The sequence below is a fragment of the Ornithorhynchus anatinus genome, chromosome 10 (genome assembly GCF_004115215.2).
Source record: "Ornithorhynchus anatinus isolate Pmale09 chromosome 10, mOrnAna1.pri.v4, whole genome shotgun sequence".
In the NCBI taxonomy this organism is placed as follows: Eukaryota; Metazoa; Chordata; class Mammalia; order Monotremata; family Ornithorhynchidae; genus Ornithorhynchus; species Ornithorhynchus anatinus.
Genome location: NC_041737.1, coordinates 30,061,603 through 30,084,241, shown reverse-complemented (window position 1 = coordinate 30,084,241; position 22,639 = coordinate 30,061,603). Strand labels below are relative to the sequence as shown.

The window sequence follows — 22,639 nt, the reverse complement described above, 5'->3', positions numbered from 1 at the left end:
CAGGCTGGACGCAGTCCCTGCCCCAGTGAGGCTCAGAATCTTAATCTCCCATTTTATAGATGAGGTAACTGAGGCAAAAAGAAGTGCCGCCTTGGGGAAGTGAAGTGACTTCCCCAAGGTCACGCAGCAGATACGTGGCAGAGCTAGGATTAAAACCCGGGTCCTTCTGACTCCCAGGCCCGTGCTCTAGCCACTAGGCCACACGGCTTTCTCTGAGGACCGTTTCCTAAAAGACCCCAGAAAGATCCTAGCCAAAACGCTCGGTCTAAGCCCATGTACGGCAGACCTGAATACCTAGTTCTAAAATGCAAGGGTTGGGTAATAATAATGATAATTATGGTATTTGTTAAGCACTAACTACACGCCAGGCACTATGCTAAGCACTGGGGTGGAAACGAGCAAATCGAGTTGGACACAGTCCCTCTCTTCCCACATGGGGCTCTCAGTCTCGACCCACATTTTACAGACGAGTTAGCAGGCACAGAGCAGTTAAGTGATTTATCCAAGGTCACACGGCAGGCAAGTGGCAGAGCCAGGATCAGAATGTCAAGTATTTTCGTTACCCTATTTATTTTGTTAATGAATTGTACATCGCCTTGATTCTATTTAGTTGCCATTGTTTTTACGAGATGTTCTTCCCCTTGACTCTATTTATTGCCATTGTTCTTGTCTGTCCGTCTCCCCCGATTAGACTGTAAGCCCGTCAAACAGCAGGGACTGTCTCTATCTGTTGCCGACTTGTTCATCCCAAGCGCTTAGTACAGTGCTATGCACATAGTAAGCGCTCAATAAATACTATTAAAAAAAAAAAGTCCTTCTGACTCCCAGGCTCGTGCTCTATTGACTACACCATGCTGCTTCTCAAGTTGAGGGGGAAAAACTGCATTAGAGTAACCAGTGAGTTGATAAGAATTAATGAGTTAGGGAGTAGAAGAATTAAACCTCCATGACGGGCAGTTTTTAACTATAAATTCCCACGTGACTATGTCCGCCACTGCAAGAATGCTTTATGGCCTGATGACGAGGCTTTGTTTTACTGTACTGAATGTTACAAGTCTGCCACACACACACACATTTCTGTCCTGTCTTGTTTAGTGGAGCTGAGAATGCATCACGCCGCTAAATCACACCAGAACCAATGCCTCACGCTCACCAAATCATTTCTTCAAAAGCCACATCTAAGTGGCCAACTTGAGAATCACCACTTTATGTGCCTCATGTTGTCCACCATGTGACATTGTGATTCTTCCCCTTCAGCAAGGGGCATTAATCACACCCGCCCCAATCTGTAGTTTATTTTAATGTCCGTCTCCCCCTCTAGGCTGTGAGATCCCTGTAGGTGGGGATCATCTACCACCTCTATCTTAGTGTACTCTCCCAAGCGCTTAGTACAGTGCTCTGTACATGGTAAGCACTCCAATGACTATCCCTATTTATTTGTTTTAGTGTGTCACCCCTTCTAAATTCTAAGCTCACTGTGGGCAGGGAATGTGCCTGTGTACTGTTATAATGTACTCTCCCAAGCTATTACAGGGCTTTGCACACAATAAATACGATTGGATGAATATTCCTGATTGAGGGACTGAGCCAAATCCTGTAAGGAAAACAAGGGTCATAAAAGAAGTGACTGCATTCTGCTTCGGCCTGGGTTGGGCATTTGAAATGGAGAGCATCTCCAAAGTGAATCCAAGTGGTAAGCCAGTCAAGTAAGCTTTCTCTAACTGCTGCTACCTTTTTGTCAACAAGGCCTGAACCCCTCCGCATTCATTCATTCATTCAATAGTATTTATTGAGTGCTTAGTGTGTGCAGAGCACTGTACTAAGCGCTTGGAATATACAATTCGGCAACAGATAGAGACAATCCCTGCCCAGTGACGGGCTCAGAGTCCACAGGTCCACAGGGAGGTTCTGGTGGCCAGGATTGCTCTGCTTGGGTCCTTTCCCAAGAAACGGTCAGTGGAGCGGAATCCAACGCTATACTCCCGATTTTCCAACTTGACTCCTGGCTCTGACTAACGGGAAAAAGCCACAAAGTCCAGGGAATCCAAAATGTGTCTCCCGGCTTAGGTGGGCGTGGTTTCTCTACTGGAAGGTGCCCCTGTGGCAGGTGGTGGGCTGGCTCACCTGGTTTGGGGGGGGGAGTTGTCGGAGGTAGCTGGCCTAGCCACCCAGCTCTCACGGCAAAGGAGGGAGGCTTTCGGCTGAGGCGGCCCGCCATCCCAACAACTGATGCGCTGACGCATCCATCCCCAAAACCTGCCTGAGCTTCTTCACTATGAGTCTGGCTAGGGACTTCATGGTCACAAGGACTCAGGAAGCCAAGGGAGACTATCACCGAATGGCTGTGGGAGGACGGCAGTCCGGTTTCAGCTAGCCATGCCTTCCAGAAAGGGCTAGAAGCTGGAGATGGGGGCAGAGGTTGAGGATGCTCAACTTGAGGCTTCCTTTCAGCACAGTACGGCATCTGTTGTGGCTTTCTTTCCCAAATAAAATGGAGCCACAGCGCTCTAGTCAGTCAGAATGCGGAAAAGGAGAGTGGGGTGGCTGCTTTTCCCTATTCTTTCCCAAGCAAAACTGCTTTACTGGTAGAAATACTCCTAACGCCTTCGGCAATACTTTCCCGGAGAAGTCAGAAAAGTTTTCCAAGACACTGTTTTCTTTTCTGCACAGAGGAAGGCTAAACTACCAGGATACCTAGAGGGCTAGGCTGTGAGTCCTAGCACACATAACTATCTACCTTAGCGATTAGTATAGCATTTGGCAACACTCAACAAGTATCAACACTGTTACTGCCGACATGCACCTGAGTTCCAGGACATGCCAAACTCTCCCTGGCAGATACTCTGTATCTTTATGGGCAGGGTACATGTCTAATACTATTGTACACTCCCAAGTGCTTAGAACAGTGCTCTGCACATAGTAAGCACTCAATAAATATCAATGATTGATTACTTTTGTCCATCCAAGTCCTCCAGACATTCACAGGGGGAAGAGCCACAATATCTGTGCTGATCTCTATGCTACAAACTCATTATAGGCATGGTACGTCTCTTCTAATTCAGTTGTGATGTACTCTCTCTAGCGCTTAATACGGTGCTCTGCATATAAGTGCTCAATAAATACCACTGACTGATTGATTGGGCTGAAGCAGACTGTTCTGACCTTTAGTGTCGAGCAGGGTAAAGATATAAAATGCAAAAATAAAAATCGACAGATTTTTCATTCTCCAAGGACTTATCACATTCATTCATTCATTCAGTTGTTGCTAAGCGCTGGGGTAGACACAGGGGAATCAGGTTGTCCCACGTGGGGCTCACAGTCTTCATCCCCATTTTACAGATGAGGTAACTGAGGCCCAGAGAAGTGAAGTGACTTGCCCACAGTCACACAGCTGACAAGTGGCAGACCTGAGATTCGAACTCATGACCTATGACTCCAAAGCCCATGCTCTTTCCACTGAGCCACGCTGCTTCTATAATTTATTGAGCGCTTACGTGTGCAGAGCACTGTACTAAACGCTTGGAAAGTACAATTCAGCAACAAATAGAGACAATCCCTACCCAATAACGGATCCAAGGGCACAGATGATGCAGAAGGGAGAATGTGCTAGGGAAAAGAGGGCTTAATTGGGGAAGGCTTCTTGGAGTAGATGTGACTTTAATGAGGACTAATATTCTAGTCAGTAAGGGGTAACGATGACGCCTCACCATGAAGAATACAAAGGTCCGATTTTGGATACGTAAACCCTTCGTGTTTACACAAGGCAGGCATTTCAGTTAACGGTCCCATCGAAGGGAAAGCTTTTGCTATTCTGGATCTACGCCTGTAGCAAGCAGTGAAATTCTGACATCATAAATCAGGAGTGGGCAACTCTTTCAGCTGGCGGAGCCACCTGCACGACTGGGCTAGCCCCTTGAGGACAAGACACAAACTCATCCCAGCTGTCAAAGGAAAGGCTGGGAAGGAGATGGATGTGAGAGGTTCAGATGGCGTAGACTCTGGCTGGGACAAGCAGAGGATCCACCAGCAGCAGTATGACATCACACTATATGCCATGTTAATCAAGAGGATTTTTTTTTTAAAGTGATCAGATTAAAACTCAATTTTTTTTAATTAACTAAAGTTTTATTGCATTGAAAGACTAACAACACAGAATGTCGACCTGGAATCTTACCCTTCTGAAGAAATACATCCAGTTGATCAATGCACAATGCCTTCAGTTCTTTTTCACTTTTATCCTTCTTTACCAAAGCAAGAACATATTTAGCTAGGGCTGATGGATCTGCATCACAGCTAGAAGAAAAAAAAAGTTTATAAATAAGTGAAATAAATGCACATCATATGAAGGAGATAAAATAGGAAACTCTTTAGGAATGGGTGACTTTCAAAACGTTTTCCAACAGCTGAGCTTTTAGAATGATTCCCTACAAGAAAACGTGTTGGAAGCTAACACCTGTAGATCAGAAGCTAGTTATTTAACTATCGGATAAATTAAATATTATAGATAAAACAAAAATAATCTCCAATGACTCTACAGTTTCTACCTTTGCTGATTCTGAAATTCCACTATCTGACCATAGCCTCCTCACCTGCTCTCTTTCCCATACAACCACCCCCTCGCAAATCTGTCCTGACTTTCCATTACAGACAGCACCTCCACAGACCCCCACCCTCCTCTCACAAGCCTGTAACCTTACTCACCTCTCTCATTCAACCCACATCATCAATGGCACTTTTTGAGCGAAGGTAGAAATTGTACAGCACTTGTGAAGGTCCAGTAGAATTAGTAAACAGGAACTCTGGCCCCCAAGGACAAAGCACTGTCCTACGTGCTTGGGAAAGTTCAATATTCAATCTGACACCAAATATTGTCGGTTCTACTTTCACAACATTGCTAAAATCCGTCTTTTCCTTTCCATCTCTACCACCGCCTCATTGATCCAAGCATTCATCCTATCCCAGACTGACCACTGCATCAGCCTCCTCGTCGACCTCTCCACCTCCTGTCTCTCCCTGCCCCAGTCCATACTTCACTCAGCTGCCCAGATCATTAAAAAAACAACAACCCACATTTAGTCCATGCTTCCCCCACTCTTCAAGAACTCCCAGTGGTTACCCATCCAGCTCCACAAACAGAAACTCCTCACCACTGGTTTTAAAGCACTCCACCACCTTGGAGGAGACAGCATTAGATTTCATTCCTTTAACTGACCTATCAATGGTATTTCTTGAGCACCTACTATGCGCAGAGCACTGTACTAAGTGCTTGGGAGAGTATACAAGAGAATTAGCAGACATGTTTCCTGCCCGAAACGAGCTCAAAGTCTCACCAGCGTCTTCAAGAGGCCTTCCCAAACTAAACCCCACTTTTCCTCATCTCCCAATCCCTTCTGCGTCACCACGACTCGCTCCCTCTGCTCTCCCCACCGCTGCCCACCCCAAAGCACTTACATCTATATGTGTAATTTTATTTGTATTGATTCCTGTTCACTTATATTGATGTCTGTCTCCCCCTCTCTAGACTGTGATCTCGTTGTGGGCAGGGATTCTCTCTATTGCTACACTGTAGTTTCCCAGCTGCTTAGTACAGTGCTCTGCACACAGTAAGTGCTCAATAAAAACAATTGATTGAATGAATGAATGAATGAATAAAAGACTGGACCAAGGCTTCCTCCATCCCTTAGTGACAGGATATCCCATCACCATATGCATCTAACTAGGTTGTAGTTTATCCATACAAATGGCAAAGATCAAGACTCCTTTGTAAGCTCCTTGGGGGCCGTGGATCCTTTCTATTAATGCTACTGGACCCTCGCAAGTGCTTAATACAGCACTCTGAAAACAGCAGGCATTCTCAAGGGAGGGTACCACCTAGAGGGGGAGAGGGACCCTAAAATAAATTACAGATAGGAGGAAGTAAGAGAATCGGTGGTATTTACTGAGTGCTTACTGTGTAAACAGCACTGTACTAAGCACTGGGGAAATGACGATGTAACACTAATGACAGACACGATCCCTGTTCATGAGGAGCTTGCGGTATACAGAGTACGCTGTTGGGATACATATGTCAGTGCCCTGGGGAAGTGCTCAAGTGGAAGTTTGGAGGGGGGAGAAAGATGGGATTAGGATGGCAAGGTGAGGAGGAGGGCCTCTTAGAGACGATGTGATCTCACAAGGGCTTTGAAGATGGAGAGAGCAGCAGTCTGCAAGATGTCAAAGGGAAGAGAGCTCCAGTAAGGAGCATGTGAGAGAGTGGTAATGAGGGACAGACAAGAACAAGGCACAGTGAGTAAACAGGCTGGAATGAGAGGGACAAAGCACACCAGTTGGTGTGTGGTGGGAGGAGAGAGGGGATGAGTGGGAAGGAGTGGATTGCCTGCTTTAAAGCCAGTGGCCAGGAATTTTGGCTTGGTGAGGAGAGGAATTCAGGAGATGGTGTGAAGGCCAAACCAATAGGATTTGATGACGGATTGAAAAAGGGGACTGAAAGAAAGGCAGGAGTCAAGGATGGCATAGTTCAGGTTTGAGAGGCAGGGAGAATGGACATATACTCAACTCTGATGTGAAAGTCAAGCAAGCAGGATCTGTACTTGGATCTATACTCGTTCAGAAAATGATATTCAACCCACCTTTAGTCCCACAGCAATTATATTGAGAAACAGACATAGCACATAGAAATCCTTCACCTCACCATCCTCCCTTTTTCCCAAAGGCCGGAACTTTGCATCATCCTAGATTCACCTCTCTCGTTCAACCTACACATTCAAATCTGTCACCAAATCCTGTCAGTCCTATCTTGACCACATCGCTAAAACCCACCCTCTCCTCTCCACCCAAACTGCTACTATGCTGATCCAAGCACTTATCCTACCCTACCTTAACTACTCTTTCAGTCTCCTTGCTGACTTCCCTCCCTCGATCAATCAGTGGCATTTATTGAACACTTATGTGTGCAGAGCACTCTACTAAGCACTTGGGAGAGTACAATAGAGTTGCTAGACAAGTTCCCTACCCACAATGGGCTTACAGTCTCATGTCCTTCCCCACTCCAGTCCACACCTCACTGTACTCTCTGGATCATTTTTAAAAAAAAGCAGCAGCAAAAACATTCAATCTGTATTTTCCCACTCCTCAAGAACTTTCAGTAGTTCCCCATCCACCTCCATATCACTGGCTTTAAAGCAGTCAATCACCTTGGCCCTTCCTATCATACCTTGATTTCCCACTATAAGCCAGCATGTTCACTTCCCTCTTCTAACGCCAACTTTGCTCATTGTACATCTATCTCATGTCATCTATCTCGCCTCCTATCCCTTACCCACATCCTGCCTCTGGCCTGTTGCACCCTCCCTCTTCCTATCCGACAGATGTTCTCCTCACCTTCAGAGCATAGCTCCTTCGAGAGGCCTCGACTGAGCCCTGGCTTCACCTATTCTCTCTCCTTTCCACATCACCCTTGCGCTTGGATGTGCATTCTTTATTCACCCCACCCTCAGCTCCCCAGCACTTAGGTATATGTTCCAAATCTATTTTAATGTCTGCCTTCCCAGCTAGACTGTTAGCTCCTTGTGGGCAGGGAACATTTCTATCAACTCTGTTATACTGTACCTATCAAATGCTTAGTACAGTGTTCTTCACACAACAGGTGCTCAATAAATGTGACTGATCGACATCCGTAATGTATTTGTTCATTTTAATGTTTACCTCCCCCTCTGGACTGTAAAGTCAGTGTGGGTCAGGAATGTATCTACCAATTCTGCTGTACTGTACTCTCCCAAACGCTTAGTGCAGGAGCGCAGTGCCCCATACACACAGTAAGCACACAATACATACCACTGATTTGACAAGAGAAGCAGCATGGCTTAGTGGAAAGACCTGGGGCCGGGGGTCAGGGGACCTGGGTTAAAATCCCGACTCAACCACTTGTCTACTGAGAGTCCTAAGACAAAGCACTTCACTACTCTGTGCTTCTTACCTCATCTGTAAAATTAGGATTAAGACTGTGAGCCTTGTGAGGGACAGGGATTGTGTCCAACCCAGTTACCTCGTATCTATCCCGGCGCTTAGTACAGTGCCTGACACAAAGTAAGGGCTTAACGAATACCATTAAAAACAAATTGAACAGGTGTCCTGACAGTAGCTGGCAAAGCAGGGCAGCAAAGATGCAAGTAGCCGCTGGTCAAGGTGCCAGCAGAGAGCTGGCATTACGCTGTGGTCACTTTGGTCCAAACTGGGTTCCGCATGACAAACTTGTGCATTCCACAATGCGCTGGGCCTCTGCCTACCCATTCACCTGGGCCGGCAGAAACGTGGCTAGCATATTCTATCAGGCCGCCAACCCCTTGACCATGAACTCCCACTGGGCTGGAATCCCCTCCACCTCCATATCAGACAGACCATCATTCCCATTCCCTCCCTTCCCGTTCACATCTCAGAGCACTGAAGAACATACCTGTAATTTATTTATATTGCCTGCCTACCCCCCAGACTGTAAGATCGCTGTGGGTGGGGAATATGCCTATCATATCTGTCATATTGTACTATCCTAAGCGCCTAGTACTGGGTATACAGTAAGTGCTCAGTGCATACCAATGACTGATTCACTTCAAAGACTTACTGAAATCACAGCACCTTCACAAGTCCTTCCCCAACTAAGCCCTCATTTCCCCCATTCTGTTTCTCTCCTTCCGAAATGCTCTAGCACTGGGAATTGTACACTTTATTCATCCCACCCTCGGCTCCACAGCACTTACGTACATGGCCAGAATTTAACGTCTTTCTCTCTCTCTGGACTGTAAGCACCTTGAGGTGAGGAGACACCTCTACCAACTCTATTGTACTGTTCTCTTCCACATGCTTAGTACAGCGTTCTGCACACAGTAAGCCCTAAATCAATGCCACAGCTCTAATCGCCATCACGATAATCAATTCCTTCATGCAGATCTTGTTCCAGAGACTTAGCCTTGGTCGTTATTTCCAACAGGATCTTTCGCCACCTCCACCGTCTCTTGTCCATAATGTGACAATACCTGACACGTCTAATTTTCACCCAAAAGTTTTCCCTCCGTGATTAGGCATGCTCTGCACAAAATAAATACTTCCTGGATACCGCGACTTCCACTATCCAAAATGCCTTTAAACTTTTTCATACTCATTGGACTCTAAAAGATGTTTGCTCCATGAAAACACCTTCTAGGCTGTACACTCTTTATGGGCAGAGAATGCATATAATACTCTCACACGTGCTTAGTATGGTGCTCTGTCCATAGTTAGCACTCAAATATCACTGATTGATTCATCGAAAGATTCATGGCCTCGCTTCCTTAGCTGCACAGCCTAATATAGACAGACTTGGCCTGAACCCTTAAAGTCTTGCCGTTGAAGAATAAATACCAAAATGAAATCTAAGGGAAATGTATTTTGGGAGGTGATAAGTGAAGGCATAGTCGCAAGGAGGAATAGCAAGAGGTTTCCACCCCTTCCAGTATGTCAGAAGGCTTCATGAGAGAGGTAAGTTTTTCAGGTCCTTTGAGTTCGTGAGAATGTGAGGAAGGTGAACTTACAGAACTGCAGTCTAGAAGGGAGCTTACTGCCTTCATCAAGGAAGGCTTCCTAGAGGAGATGAGGCTTCAGAAAGGCTTTTTGAAGATGGGGATGTACTGAACTTCCCCAAGTAGTTAACACAGTGTGATGAACCCAGCAGGCACTCAATAAATAATACTGATTGACTGATTTATGGGAGGGTATGATCTGTCGGATGTGAGGGGGAAGGGGATTTCAGGCAGAGAGGAGAGAACAGCATGGAGTGAGCACTTAGGTACACAGCCCTCTAAAACTGTAAACTGCTACGGGAAGGGAAGTTGTCTGCTAATTCTGTTGTATTGTCCTCTTCCATAATCAATAAATACCACTGACTGATGGATTACAACACATGAGTTGGCAGACACGATCCTGCTCTCGACGTCATCCCATATTATAGTGGAACTGAGTGTGTGGTGCTCTGCACACTGGAGGTGCTCAATAAACACTACTGACTGACCCTGGATTACCTCACTGTCAAGCAAGCAAAATGCTCCAAACTTAAACTGCGTGCCTAGGAGATAGAGTGTGGGTCTGGGAGTCAGAAGGCTCCCCGCTTGTCTGCTGGGTGACCTTGGGTAAGTCACTTGACTTCTCTGTGCTTCAGTTACCTCAACTGTAAAATGGGGATTAAGGCTGTGAGCCCCATGTGGGACAGGGACTGTGTCCAACCTGATTTTCTTGTATGCTCTCTAGCACGTAGTACAGTGCCTGGCGCACAGTAGGTGCTTAACAAATACCAAAATTACTATTATTATATAGAAGACTGGATTTTAGAAGCTAGGAGTGATCGAAGAGAACTTATCTATGTGCGCTTATACTCTCTTCTATTTCCCCTATCCCTTATCTATTTACATCTGTCTCTCCCTGTAGGCTGTTAGCTCCCTGCAGGAACAGATGATGTCTACAAATTCTGTTGCACTGTACTCTTCCAAGCGTTTAGCCCGATGCTCTGCCCACATAAGCATTTAGTACTAATGACTTACTGAGAGTGGGGGGGTGGGGCGGGGTGGCACGTGGAGGGGAGCGTTGGTAAGGGCAGCCCCAAAACAACCCCTCAGCCTATTAATGACAAGCTAAGTAGCGGCAGCAGTACTGAAGGAATAAGAGAAGGGAGTGATGTGTCAGAGAGCAGGATGCTAATTCCTTGGGTGCTGCCTCCTCCTCTTCCTCCTGGGTCCAGAGCATTTGGGTCCAAACTGATCATCTTGTATCCACCCCAGCCCTTAGAAGAGTGCTTGGTACACAGTAAGCGCTTAACAAATACCGTAATTATTACTATTATTTTTACTAACTACCCCTTTATCATGCTATGATGGATCAACATTGTAATAATCCCAATTTAAACAGCCCATGCTACCCGGGTCGCTGGGATGCCACTACGACAGGTCCTGACGTTGGTTTGTTGAACTCCCTGGGGTCCTCCCTTGCCCCTGCGTCGGCATCTCCCTGCCTTGACCGGGGTGTATTACTTCTCTTTTAAAGTGACTTATTAAGCATAGTTTTCACGTGCCTTGCATTATTGGTACCTTTGTGAACCGTGTTTCATGCACTCACACCACCCTGTGAACAAAATGAAAACCTGCAGCCTCAGTAGTAACTCCTCTTTCTAAATTACTATGGGGAGGGGGGGCCCATTTTGAGCATGAGGTGGAATGCAGGGGTGGTGGAGCACTGAAGGCACGGACGGGGTGGGGGGAGGGGGGTGGAGGGAGCACAAAATGGAAGCAGGGAGAAAATGGGGGAAGAAGAGGAGGAGGGAGTAGGAAGGGGAAAGGAGAAGAAAGAGGAAGGAAAAGGGGCTGCTCACCACCACTTCTTCTCCACCATTACTGCCACCCCCACTGCGGCTTTTGAGCCCAGAGGCTCCTGGGTGGCTCTGGAGAGAGGGGGCAGGGACCGGCACTCCGGGTCTGCTCCAACCCAGGGCCACTGTGCTAAAGGGCAGCATGATACTTCCTCTCCTCACAAGCCCAAACGCTCGTAGGGAGGACAACTCAACGGTCTACCTCGGCCCGGTCTGGCGATAGCAGGCTAGGGATTCCCCGCCCCAGGGAGCTGGACTAGTCCAGGGCTGCGGGCCCAGGGCCGGCGACGACTGTGTTGGCCGAGTGGCCCGCAGCCACTGCTGATCCCCACTGGGCCCTTGGACCTGGCAGCAGTGCCCTCTTCCTCCTCTGCCTTCACAGAGCAGCTCAGTGGCTGGGCCGGGACCTGGCGGGATTCCAGTGACCCAAGTCTACCGCACTCAGGGGAGGGACGGAGAGCCTGTGTGGCTCTGGTGGGCTGGCCGGCCCACCCTCAGTGCCACTGCTGCTTGCCGATGAGGGCGGCAGGGGCCCACCAGCCGGGGGAGAGATAACCCACCTTTGGGGAGTGGGCAAGGGGAAATCTTGCCCCATCAATACCAGGGCAGAGGGCGAGAGCAGCCCCGGCTCTTCCTATGGCCCAGTGAAAGGGCCAAACAAACTGCTTTATCATCAGCTTAAGTTATTTCCCTCCTACCTAGACTGGAAGCTCGCTGTAGGCAGGGAATGTGTCTATTCATTCAATTTAATCATATGCATTGAGCACTTACTGTATGCAGAGCACTCTCCCAAGTGCTTATTGCAGCGCTCTGCACACAGTAAGCACCCAATAAATAGGACTGACTACCTAACCTCACTGATCTCCAGGGAGGGCCTGGAACACCTCCCCTTTTCATATCCGACAAACAATGACTCTCCCCACCTTTAAACCCTTATCGAAGGCAAGAGGTCTTCCCTGACTAAGCCCTGACTTTCTCTTTTACCACTCTATTCTGCGCCACCCTGATTTGCTCCCCCCTCAGTCCCACATCACTTAGGTATACATCCATAATTTATTTACTTATATTAAGGTCCACCTCCCCCTCTGGACTGTAAGCTCCTTGTGGGCGGGGAATATGTCATATTGTTGGGCTGTACCCCCCAAAGGGCTTAATACGGTGCTCTGCCCACAGTCAGCATTCCAATATGACAGACTGGTCGATCCAACCACCACCCAGGCCGCAAACTCCGCTCTTCTAACCCAGCCTTCGAATCTGTCTTGCTGCTGGCCCCTTGTGCACCTCTACCTAGCCTGGACCTCCCTCCTGTTTTATAGCCAAGAGACCACCACTCTTCCCGAACCCTCCAAGCCATATTAAAATTGTATCTCTTCCAAGAGGACTTCCCAGACTAAGCCCTCAGGAGGAACAGGGAAACGTGGACTGAAGGCTTATGTAGAAAAATGATCCAGGCAGCTTGGATTAACGCGGTAGCAGTTTGGATAGAGAGGAAAGGACGGATTTTAGCGATGTTGTGCAGGTTCAACCGAAGGGATTTAGTGACAGATGAAATATGTGGGTTGAATGAGAGAGAGGAGTCAAGGATAACGTCAAGGTTACGGGCCTGTGAGGCAGGAAGGATGGTGATGCTGTCTACAGGGTGGGGAGGACAGGTGTGGGTGGGAAGATAAGGAGTTCTGTTTTGGACATGTTAAATTCGAGGTGACAGCAGGGCATCCAAGTAGAGATGTCTACCTGGATGGGTTCATTTGTTCCTTCAGAAGCTGAACTCCAAAATGTACCCCTTAAGAAGCAGTTTAAATTGAAGATAAAAATCAGTTCGCTTTGATCATTTCCAGCTATGAAGTAAGGACAGAAGGTCACTTGAGGATAACCAGATCCCTGGGTTAGTAGGATCCGGCCTACCAACTCTATTGCAATGTAATAATAATAATGTTGGTACTTGTTAAGCACTTACTATGTGCAGAGCACTGTTCTAAGCGCTGGGGTAGGCACAAGGGAATCAGATTGTCCCACGTGGGGCTCACAGTCTTAATCCCCATTTTACAGATGAGGGAACTGAGGCACAGAGGAAGTGAAGTGACTGGCCCAAAGTCACACAGCTGACAAGTGGCAGAGCCGGGATTTGAACCCATGATCTCCGACTCCAAAGCCCGTGCTCTTTCCACTGAGCCACACTACTTCTCTCCCATGTGCTTAGTACGCTGCTCTGCACAGAGTAAGTGCTCAATAAATGCCACTGATTGATGATGGGATTCTCTCGGGCAAGGACCCCATTTGGCTGGCATAGGGCAAGGAGCAGAGCTGCCATCCTGGTTCTACCTCCAGCAGACAAGTCGGGCTACCTACCACGGCTACTCCTGCCATCCTAGAAGTGACGGTGGCAAATGACATCACCCTCGCAGCCCCAGGCCTGTGGCTCCCTATGGCAGAGGCAAAATTAGTGGCCGGCTATTTTAGCCGAAGAATGATACGATCTGATAATTTACTCTCAAAAACTGGAAAAGTCCAAATATGATCTTCGCTTCATTGGTTTCATTGCCTTTGCCTTGCGTGACTTACTCGCCTTCTAAGTTTTGTGTTACTAAGCATTTGTAAGATTCTTGATATTCCAGTTCAACAATGAAATGCATCAAAACTTCTACCAAGTGTCAAATACTTTTCCGTCTACATGGGTCCCGGATTTTAGCCACCCAAATAAATTCTTAGGGAATAAGCCGAATGAAGCAGGAAAAGTGGCACTGGTTTTCTACGTGCAACATGGGATACTAGGAAAAGTACTGCAGAAAAGTAACATCACTAATGTGACATTAAAAAAAAATTTTCAGAGACACCCAATTCCTAAATGGGTTTCTCCACGTTCTTTATTCCATAATTGATTTCAGCTTGGTGATAAAGAAAATACGTCCTGACAATTAAACAATAGCTCTTTTTGGGAGAGGATGATTCCCCAAACTTAATTCAATGGTACCCACTTTGAAGTTTGAAATTAATTTTCTAAGGGAAAGACAATGCATCCAATTGTATCGGTCCTCGAGTTAACGCACTGAAGACACTGCAATCACATCTTGAACAAAGTAGTAGTAACACTCCGACCTTTAGGCGGGTCACACGTATTTTTCAAGTCTGCTCAGAGATCTGGTTATTCTCAAGAAAGCTTCTACCCTACTGCTTAGCTGGAAATTCTCAGAGAGTAATAATAATACTATTGGTATTTAAGTGCTCACTATGTGCAGAGCACTGTTCTAAGTGCTGGGGTAGATACAGGGTAATCAGGTTGTCCCAAGTGAGGCTCACAGTTAATCCCCATTTTCCAGATGAGGTAACTGAGGCACAGAGAAGTGAAGTGACTTGCCCACAGTCACACAGCTGACAAGGGGCAGAGTAGGCATTTGAACTCAAGACCTCTGACTCCCAAGCCCGGGCACTTTCCACTGAGTCATGCCGTTTCGAATAGATTTTTATCTGAAATTGAAACTGCTTCTTAAATGCTGCATTTTGGAGTTCAGCTTCGGAAGGAACAAATGAACTCATCCTCCTATTCTTCAAACTGGCGGGAGCTACCAGGCCTTACGACATAAGGTGTACATGGGTTGGGAGGAGGAGCCACAGGATGTTCAGCTGTCAATTTCGTCCCTTTCATCTGAACTGCTGATCTTTATCTGGGTGTCTTTCCTCCCCCATGCCCTGTGTACATTGTGAGGCTCTGGTGGGTCTGAATCTGGAGGCGGGCTCCCGAATAATTGGCCCCTATGGGGTGCCAAGCCCTGTGAATGCTTGATTAATAACATTCACTCCCTGACTATCACAAAGGGACCAATCCCAGAACCAAGAGGCCCTGTCGGTCAACTGTTTAGATGTTTAACTGGATACCTCACTGGGGAAACAAACTGGGCTGAAGTTAGAAAGCAAGGGAAAACACCCCCCAAAGTGACTTTCATTTTTAGTGGGGTAAAGCTGGCGTGGGATTCTAAGGTAGGGAACTCAAAAAAGCAAGTTCTGGCAAACCCAAAATGTCACGTGTCCTCTATTAGCACAGGTTTGGGCCTGATCTCACCAAAAAAAGTCACTTTTTTCCTCCGGTCAAAACTGGTCAACAAGTACTTCAACAGGTGCACAGACTACATGACTTCCGTTAAACAACGTGGCACTCAACACGGTGCCTTGATTTTTCACCTCTTCATTTTAAACCGTTCACTGACTTACTGAAGCAGCGTGGCCTAGTGCAGCACGGGCCTGGGAGTCAGGAGGACCTGAGTTCTAATCCCATTTCTGCCACTCGGCTGTGTGACCTTGGGCAAGCCACCTGCCTTCTCTAAGCGGCAAAATGGGGATTAAGACTGTGAGCCCCATGCGGGACTGAGACTGTTCAACCCCATCACCTTGTACCTGCCCCAAGGCTTAGTACATAGTAAGCACTTAGATGTCACTTTTTTTAAATTACTATTTCTGACTTTAAACCAAACCAGGCCCGAGTGGGCCCTGAAGAGTTTGGTCTTGCTACAGCCTGCCTTCTTGATGCAGTTACTTTAAAACAATGATTTCCATTACTTCTCCTTGCTTATCTCAGAGACCCCGGGTGTTCTAATCCCTTGGCCAGCACAACCCTACCCCCGGTCACCGATCGCTCCACCTCAGACAGACGAAAGAATAGGAAGCGGTGCAGCCTCGTAGAGAGAACACGGCCCTGGGAATCGGAGGACCTGGGTTCTCATCCCGGCTCCGCCGACTGTCCGCTGGGCGACCCTGGGCAAGTGACTTAGCTTCTCTGTACCTGAGTTTCCTCATCTACAAAATGGGGATTAAATCCGACTCCCTCCCAGCCTGTGGGCTCCACTGCAGGGCGGGGACTGTGCTCAAACTGATAAACCTTGTTACCTAACCCCCGGGCTTAGAACAGTGTTTGCCACCTACCAAGTGCTTAGCAAACACACTAAGAACAATAAAACTATATTATGATGGTATTTGTTAAGCGTACAACAGTAAAGCTATATTATGATGGCATTTGTTAAGCGCTTACTATGTGCCAAGCGCTGTTCTAAAGGCTGGGGAAGATGTAAGGTAATCAGGTTGTCCCACACAGGGCTCACAATTCTTAATCCCCATTTTACAGATAACTGAGGCCCAAAGAAGTGAAGCGACTCGCCTAAAATCGCACAGCTGACTAGCGGCGGAACCGGGATTAGAACCCACGTCCTCTGACTCCCAAGCCCGTGCTCTTGCCACTAGGCCACGACAGTAGCTATGCGAAGAACGACAGGAAGCATTTTTCCAATTCAGGGAATTCCGGGAGGTTGGAGGTGAGGAACTACGGGGGAAAGGGGTTCATCACATGACCCGGGAGAATTCAGAGGATCCCAAAAAGCGTATTTGGAGACTTCTGACCTGTTGCAGGGCTAAATGGGTGGGTGAGTCCGGGGGTGGGAGGTGGGGCGAAGGCAGGCACCTCAATCCCTCCCCCAGGGGGTGGGAATCTCAACGCTCCCGATGCGCGGTAGGGCAGGTAGGGCACCGCAGGGTTTTCAAGTGAGTCCTGCTTGATTTCCCCGGGGGGAATAACGGATTTTGGCCCTCGGCCACCGAGTCAACACCGAGAAGCAGCGTGGTCTCGTGGGCGCAACGTGGGCCTGGAGGTGAGGGGAAGGAGGAGGCTGAGGGGGCAGGAAGGCTCGGGTTCTAATCCCACCCCCCCACCCACCCGCTGAGTGACCTTGGGCAAGTCGTTTCACTTCCTCCATGCCTCAATTCCCTCATCTGTAGTCCGGGGGCGCGGCCTGGGTGGGCGCCCCGGGGGGGTCTTGGAAGTAAGAGGTCGTGGGTTCTAATCCCGACTCTGCCACTGATCAGATGTGTGACTCTGGGCACGTCTCTTAACTTCTCTGGGCCTCAGTTACCTCATCTGGAAAATGGGGATGAAAACTGTTGAGCCCCAAGTGGCACAACCTGATGACCTTGTATCTTCCCAGCACTTAGAACAGGGCTTGGCACATAGGAAGCGCTTTACAAATACCAAAATTATTATTATTATCAGCTGGGGTGGAGACCAGCGTTGAGAACAGTGCCCGGCACGGGGAGAAGAAAAACCCGCCAAAAAAGAAAACACACTTTCCCCCTTTGAAGCCCTTCTGAGAGCTCGCCTCCTCCAGGAGGTCTTCCCAGACTGAGCCCTCCAGCTCCGTTGGGGCCCACCCCCCCACCCATGATAATAACAATCATGGTATTTGCTAAGCAGTTACTATGTGCTAAGCGCCGGGGTAGATAACGAGCTGATCAGGTTGTCCCACGTAGAATCACTCTATATTGCGCACAGATCTCTAATTCTATCCCAGTTCTGCCACTTGTCAGCTGTGTGACTTTGGGCAAGCCACTTAACTTCTCTGGGCCTCAGTTCCCTCATGTGTAAAACGGGGATGAAGACCGTGAGCCCCACGGGGGCCAACCTGTCGACCTTGCATCAACCCCAGCGCTTAGAAAAGTGCTTGGCACATAGCAGGCGCTTCACAAACACCACCGTTATTATTATTATTGGTATCGATGCCGCTGATGCCAGCTTACTGGCTTTGCTGTCTCCCCCCTTCCAGATTGAGAGCCCGTGGTGGAGATTGTCTGCTCACTGGGGTCTCCCAGAAGCTCAGTCCAGGGTTGTGTCCAGAGTAGGTGGCTCGCTCAGTAATAATAACAATGGTGCTATTTGTTAAGCGCTTAAATACTAATAATGGCGGCACCTGCTAAGGGGTTACTAGGTGCCAAGCACTGTTCTAAGCACTGGGAGAAGCAGGGTGGCTCAATGGAAAGAACACGGGCTTGGGAGTCAGAGGTCATGGGTTCTTATCCCGGCCCCGCCTCCTGTCAGCTGTGTGATTTTGGGCAAGTCACAACTTCTCTGGGCCTCAGTTCCCTCATCTGTAAAATGGGGATGAAGGCTGTGAGCTCCACGTGGGACAACCAGATCACCTTGTATCCCCCCACGGCGCTTAGAACAGTGCTTTGCACATAGTAAGCACTGAACAAATACGAACATATTATTATTATACAAGGTGATGAGGTGGTCCCACGTGGGGCTCCCAGTCTTCATCCCCATTTTCCAGATGAGGACACCGAGGCAATGAGAAGGGCAGGGATTGACACCCCCTTTCAGGGCCTCATCTGCAAAATGGGGATTCAGACTGGGCGCCCCACGTGGGACCACCTGATGCCCCCGGCTCTCCCCCAGCACTTAGGACAAGGCTCTGCACATAGTAAGCGTTCAATAAATACTACTGAATGAATGAAAAATGGGGATTGAGACTGGGAGCCCCACGTGGGACCACCTGATGCCCCGGCTCTCCCCCAGCGCTTAGGACAGGGCTCTGCCCATACTAAGCGCTTAAGAAATGCCAACATTATCACTATTATACAAGGTGATGATGCGTTTCCACGTAGGGGTCCCTGTCTTCGTCCCCATTTTCCAGATGAGGACACCAAGGCAATGAGAAGTGCAAGGACTGGCCCCAAGGGGCAGGAACCGGAACCCACTTTCTGGGCCTCATCTGCAAAGGGGATTCAGACTGGGCGCCCCACGTGGGACCACCTGATGCCCCTGGATCTCCCCCAGCGCTTAGGACAAGGCTCTGCACATAGTAAGCGTTCAATAAATACTATCGAATGAATAAAAAACGGGGATTCAGACTGGACGTGCCACATGGGACCACCTGATGCCCCTGGATCTCCCCCAGCGCTTAGGACAAGGCTCTGCACATAGTAAGCGTTCAATAAATACTATCGAATGAATAAAAAACGGGGATTCAGACTGGGTGTCCCACATGGGACCACCTGATGCCCCTGGATCTCCCCCAGCGCTTAGGACAAGGCTCTGCACATAGTAAGCGTTCAATAAATACTATTGAATGAATAAAAAAAGGGGATTCAGACTGGGCGTGCCACATGGGACCACCTGATGCCCCTGGATCTCCCCCAGCGCTTAGGACAAGGCTCTGCACATAGTAAGCGTTCAATAAATACTATTGAATGAATAAAAAATGGGGATTCAGACTGGGAGCCCCTCATGGGACCACCTGATGCCCTTGGATCCCTCCCAGCGTTTAGTCCAGTGCTCTGCACATGGTAAGCGCTCAATAAATACTACTGAATGAATAAAAAATGGGGATGCAGACTGAGCGCCCCACGTGGGCCCACCTGATGCCCTTGGATCTCCCCAGCGCTTAGGACAGGGCTCTGCACCTAGTAAGCGCTCAATAAATACTATCGAGTGAATGAATGGAACCCCCTTTCAGGGCCTCATCTGCAAGATGGGGATGCAGACTGGGCGCCCCACGTGGGACCACCTGCTGCCCCGGCTCTCCCCAGCGCTTAGGCCAGGGCCGTGCCCCCCGCCGAGCAGAAGCCCACGTTATTACGGTGTTGCGGCGCCGGCGGGAGGGCAAGGGGGCGGAGGGCGGGCCCGCACTCACATGGGCTCGAGGGTCTTGCTGAGCCAGGACTTGAGCGCCTCGAAGTTTTCGATGATCATTTTGGCAACCATGCAGGGGGGGCGGTGGTGCCCGGCCTGCCGCCCCCCGCCGCCTCGGTCGGTGTGTCTGTCTGTCTGTCGGTGCGTCCGGGGGGCCCCGGGGCTCGGGGGGCTGCTCCTCCCCGGGGGCGGGATGGTCCTGGGGGGGGCGGCGGCGGCGGCGGCCCGCTCCCCCTGCCCCGCGCCTCCGGCCTCCTCCTCCTCCTCCTCGGCCCCGCGTCCCCTCCCCTCCCCTCCCCTCCCGCGCCGCTGGGTGGGCAAGCGGGGGGCGGCCCGGTGATGGCGGCGGAGGAGGCGGCGGCCGACGACGAATCCGGCGGGTGTCGGGGGGCGGGGGCGTCCCCGGCCCGCAGCGCCCCGACAAGATGGCGCCCCGCAAACCGCGCGAGACTTCGCCCCCGCTCTCGCGATGTTTCCCGGCCCAGCGACGGAGCGGAGCCCGGGGGAGGGGGCAGGGAGGGGGCTACGGGAGCCGCCGGGGGCCCGACTTGTAGCGGAGGGAGGCTTTCGCCTTGAATCATTCATTCGTTCATTCAATCGGATTTCTTGAGCGCTTCCTCTGCGCGGAGCACTGCACTGAGCGCTTGCAATGGGCAAAGGGGTGACAGACAGAGACAGTCCCTGCCCTCTGACGGGCTTACGTTCATTCAATAGTATTTATTGAGCCCTTACTCTGTGCAGAGCACTGCCCTGAGCGCTTGGAACATGCAAATCGGTGACAGATAGAGACAGTCCCTGCCCTTTGACGGGCTTACGCTCATTCAATAGTAATAATAATAATAATAATAATGTTGGTATTTGTTAAGCGCTTACTATGTGCAGAGCACTGTTCTAAGCGCTGGGGTAGACACAGGGGAATCAGGTTGTCCCACGTAGGGCTCACAGTCTTCACCCCCATTTTACAGATGAGGGAACTGAGGCCCAGAGAAGTGAAGTGACTTGCCCACAGTCCCACAGCTGACAAGTGGCAGAGCTGGGATTCGAACTCATGACCTCTGACTCCAAAGCCCGTGCTCTTTCCACTGAGCCACGCTGCTTCTCAATAAATAAATAAATTGCTTCTCAATAAATAAATAGTATTTATTAAGCGCTTACTCTGTGCAGAGCACTGTGCTGACCGCTTGGAATGGACAATTGGGCAACGGATAGAGACCGTCCCTGCCCCATGACGGGCTCGCAGTCCGGAAGGGGGAAACAGACAACAAAACATTCTTTCATTCTATAGTATTTATTAAGCGTTTACTATGTGCAGAGGACTGTACTGAGCGCCTGGAATATACAATTGGGCAAAGGATAGAGACCATCCCTGCCCCATGACGGGCTCACAGTCCGGAAGGGGGAGACAGACAACAAAACATTCATTCATTCAGTCGTATTTATTGAGCGCTTACTATGTGCAGAGGACTGTACTGAGCGCCTGGAATATACAATTGGGCAAAGGATAGAGACCATCCCTGCCCCATGACGGGCTCGCAGTCCGGAAGGGGGAAACAGACAACAAAACATTCTTTCATTCTATAGTATTTATTAAGCGTTTACTATGTGCAGAGGACTGTACTGAGCGCCTGGAATATACAATTGGGCAAAGGATAGAGACCATCCCTGCCCCATGACGGGCTCACAGTCCGGAAGGGGGAGACAGACAACAAAACATTCATTCATTCAGTCGTATTTATTGAGCGCTTACTATGTGCAGAGGACTGTACTGAGCGCCTGGAATATACAATTGGGCAAAGGATAGAGACCATCCCTGCCCCATGACGGGCTCACAGTCCGGAAGGGGGAGACAGACAACAAAACATTCATTCATTCAGTCGTATTTATTGAGCGCTTACTATGTGCAGAGGACTGTACTGAGCGCCTGGAATATACAATTGGGCAAAGGATAGAGACCATCCCTGCCCCATGACGGGCTCACAGTCCGGAAGGGGGAGACAGACAACAAAACATTCATTCATTCAGTCGTATTTATTGAGCGCTTACTATGTGCAGAGGACTGTACTGAGCGCCTGGAATATACAATTGGGCAAAGGATAGAGACCATCCCTGCCCCATGACGGGCTCGCAGTCCAGAAGGGGGAAACAGACAACAAAACATTCTTTCATTATATAGTATTTATTAAGCGTTTACTATGTGCAGAGGACTGTACTGAGCGCCTGGAATATACAATTGGGCAAAGGATAGCGACCATCCCTGCCCCATGACGGGCTCACAGTCCGGAAGGGGGAGACAGACAACAAAACATTCATTCCTTCAGTCGTATTTATTGAGCGCTTACTATGTGCAGAGGACTGTACTGAGCGCCTGGAATGGACAATGGGGCAACAGAGAGAGACCATCCCTGCCCAATGACGGGCTCACAGTCCGGAAGGGGGAGACAGACAACAAAACATTCATTCATTCAGTCGTATTTATTGAGCGCTTACTATGTGCAGAGCACTGTACTGAGCGCTTGGAATGGACAATTGCGCAACAGATAGAGACCATCCCTGCCCATTGACAGGCTCACAGTCCAGACGGGGGAGACGGACAACGAATCATTCAATAGCATTTATTGAGCGCTTACTATGTGCAAAGCACTGGACTGAGCGCTTGGAACATGCAAAGCGGTGACAGATAGAGACAGTCCCTGCCCTTTGAAGGGCTTACGTTCATTCAATAGTATTTATTAAGCGCTTACTATGTGCAGAGCACCATACTGAGCGCTTGGAATGGACAATTGGGCAACGGATAGAGACCATCC

The 22,639-nt window shown here is 49.1% G+C and overlaps 1 protein-coding gene across 13 annotated transcripts in view; it reads right to left on the bottom strand.

Moving 5' to 3' along the window:
- Window positions 1-19,986, bottom strand: part of RBM26 (RNA binding motif protein 26) — a 77,666-nt gene extending 57,680 nt beyond the window's left edge. For 7 of the 13 annotated variants that reach the window (XR_005660473.1, XR_005660472.1, XR_005660475.1 and 4 more), the window contains exons 1-2: window positions 19,837-19,984; window positions 4,175-4,293 (exon numbers count right to left, since the gene is read on the bottom strand). Coding sequence is in view for 6 of the 13 variants with exons in the window: in XM_029074066.2 (XP_028929899.1) it covers window positions 4,175-4,293; window positions 19,837-19,907 (190 nt within the window). In the remaining 7 variants the exon portion in view is untranslated. Of the gene's footprint in view, window positions 1-4,174; window positions 4,294-19,836 lie in introns of all 13 variants that reach the window. The other 6 variants (XM_029074066.2, XM_029074071.2, XM_029074069.2 and 3 more) reach the window with 2 other exon arrangements.
- Window positions 19,987-22,639: the final 2,653 nt, after the last annotated feature.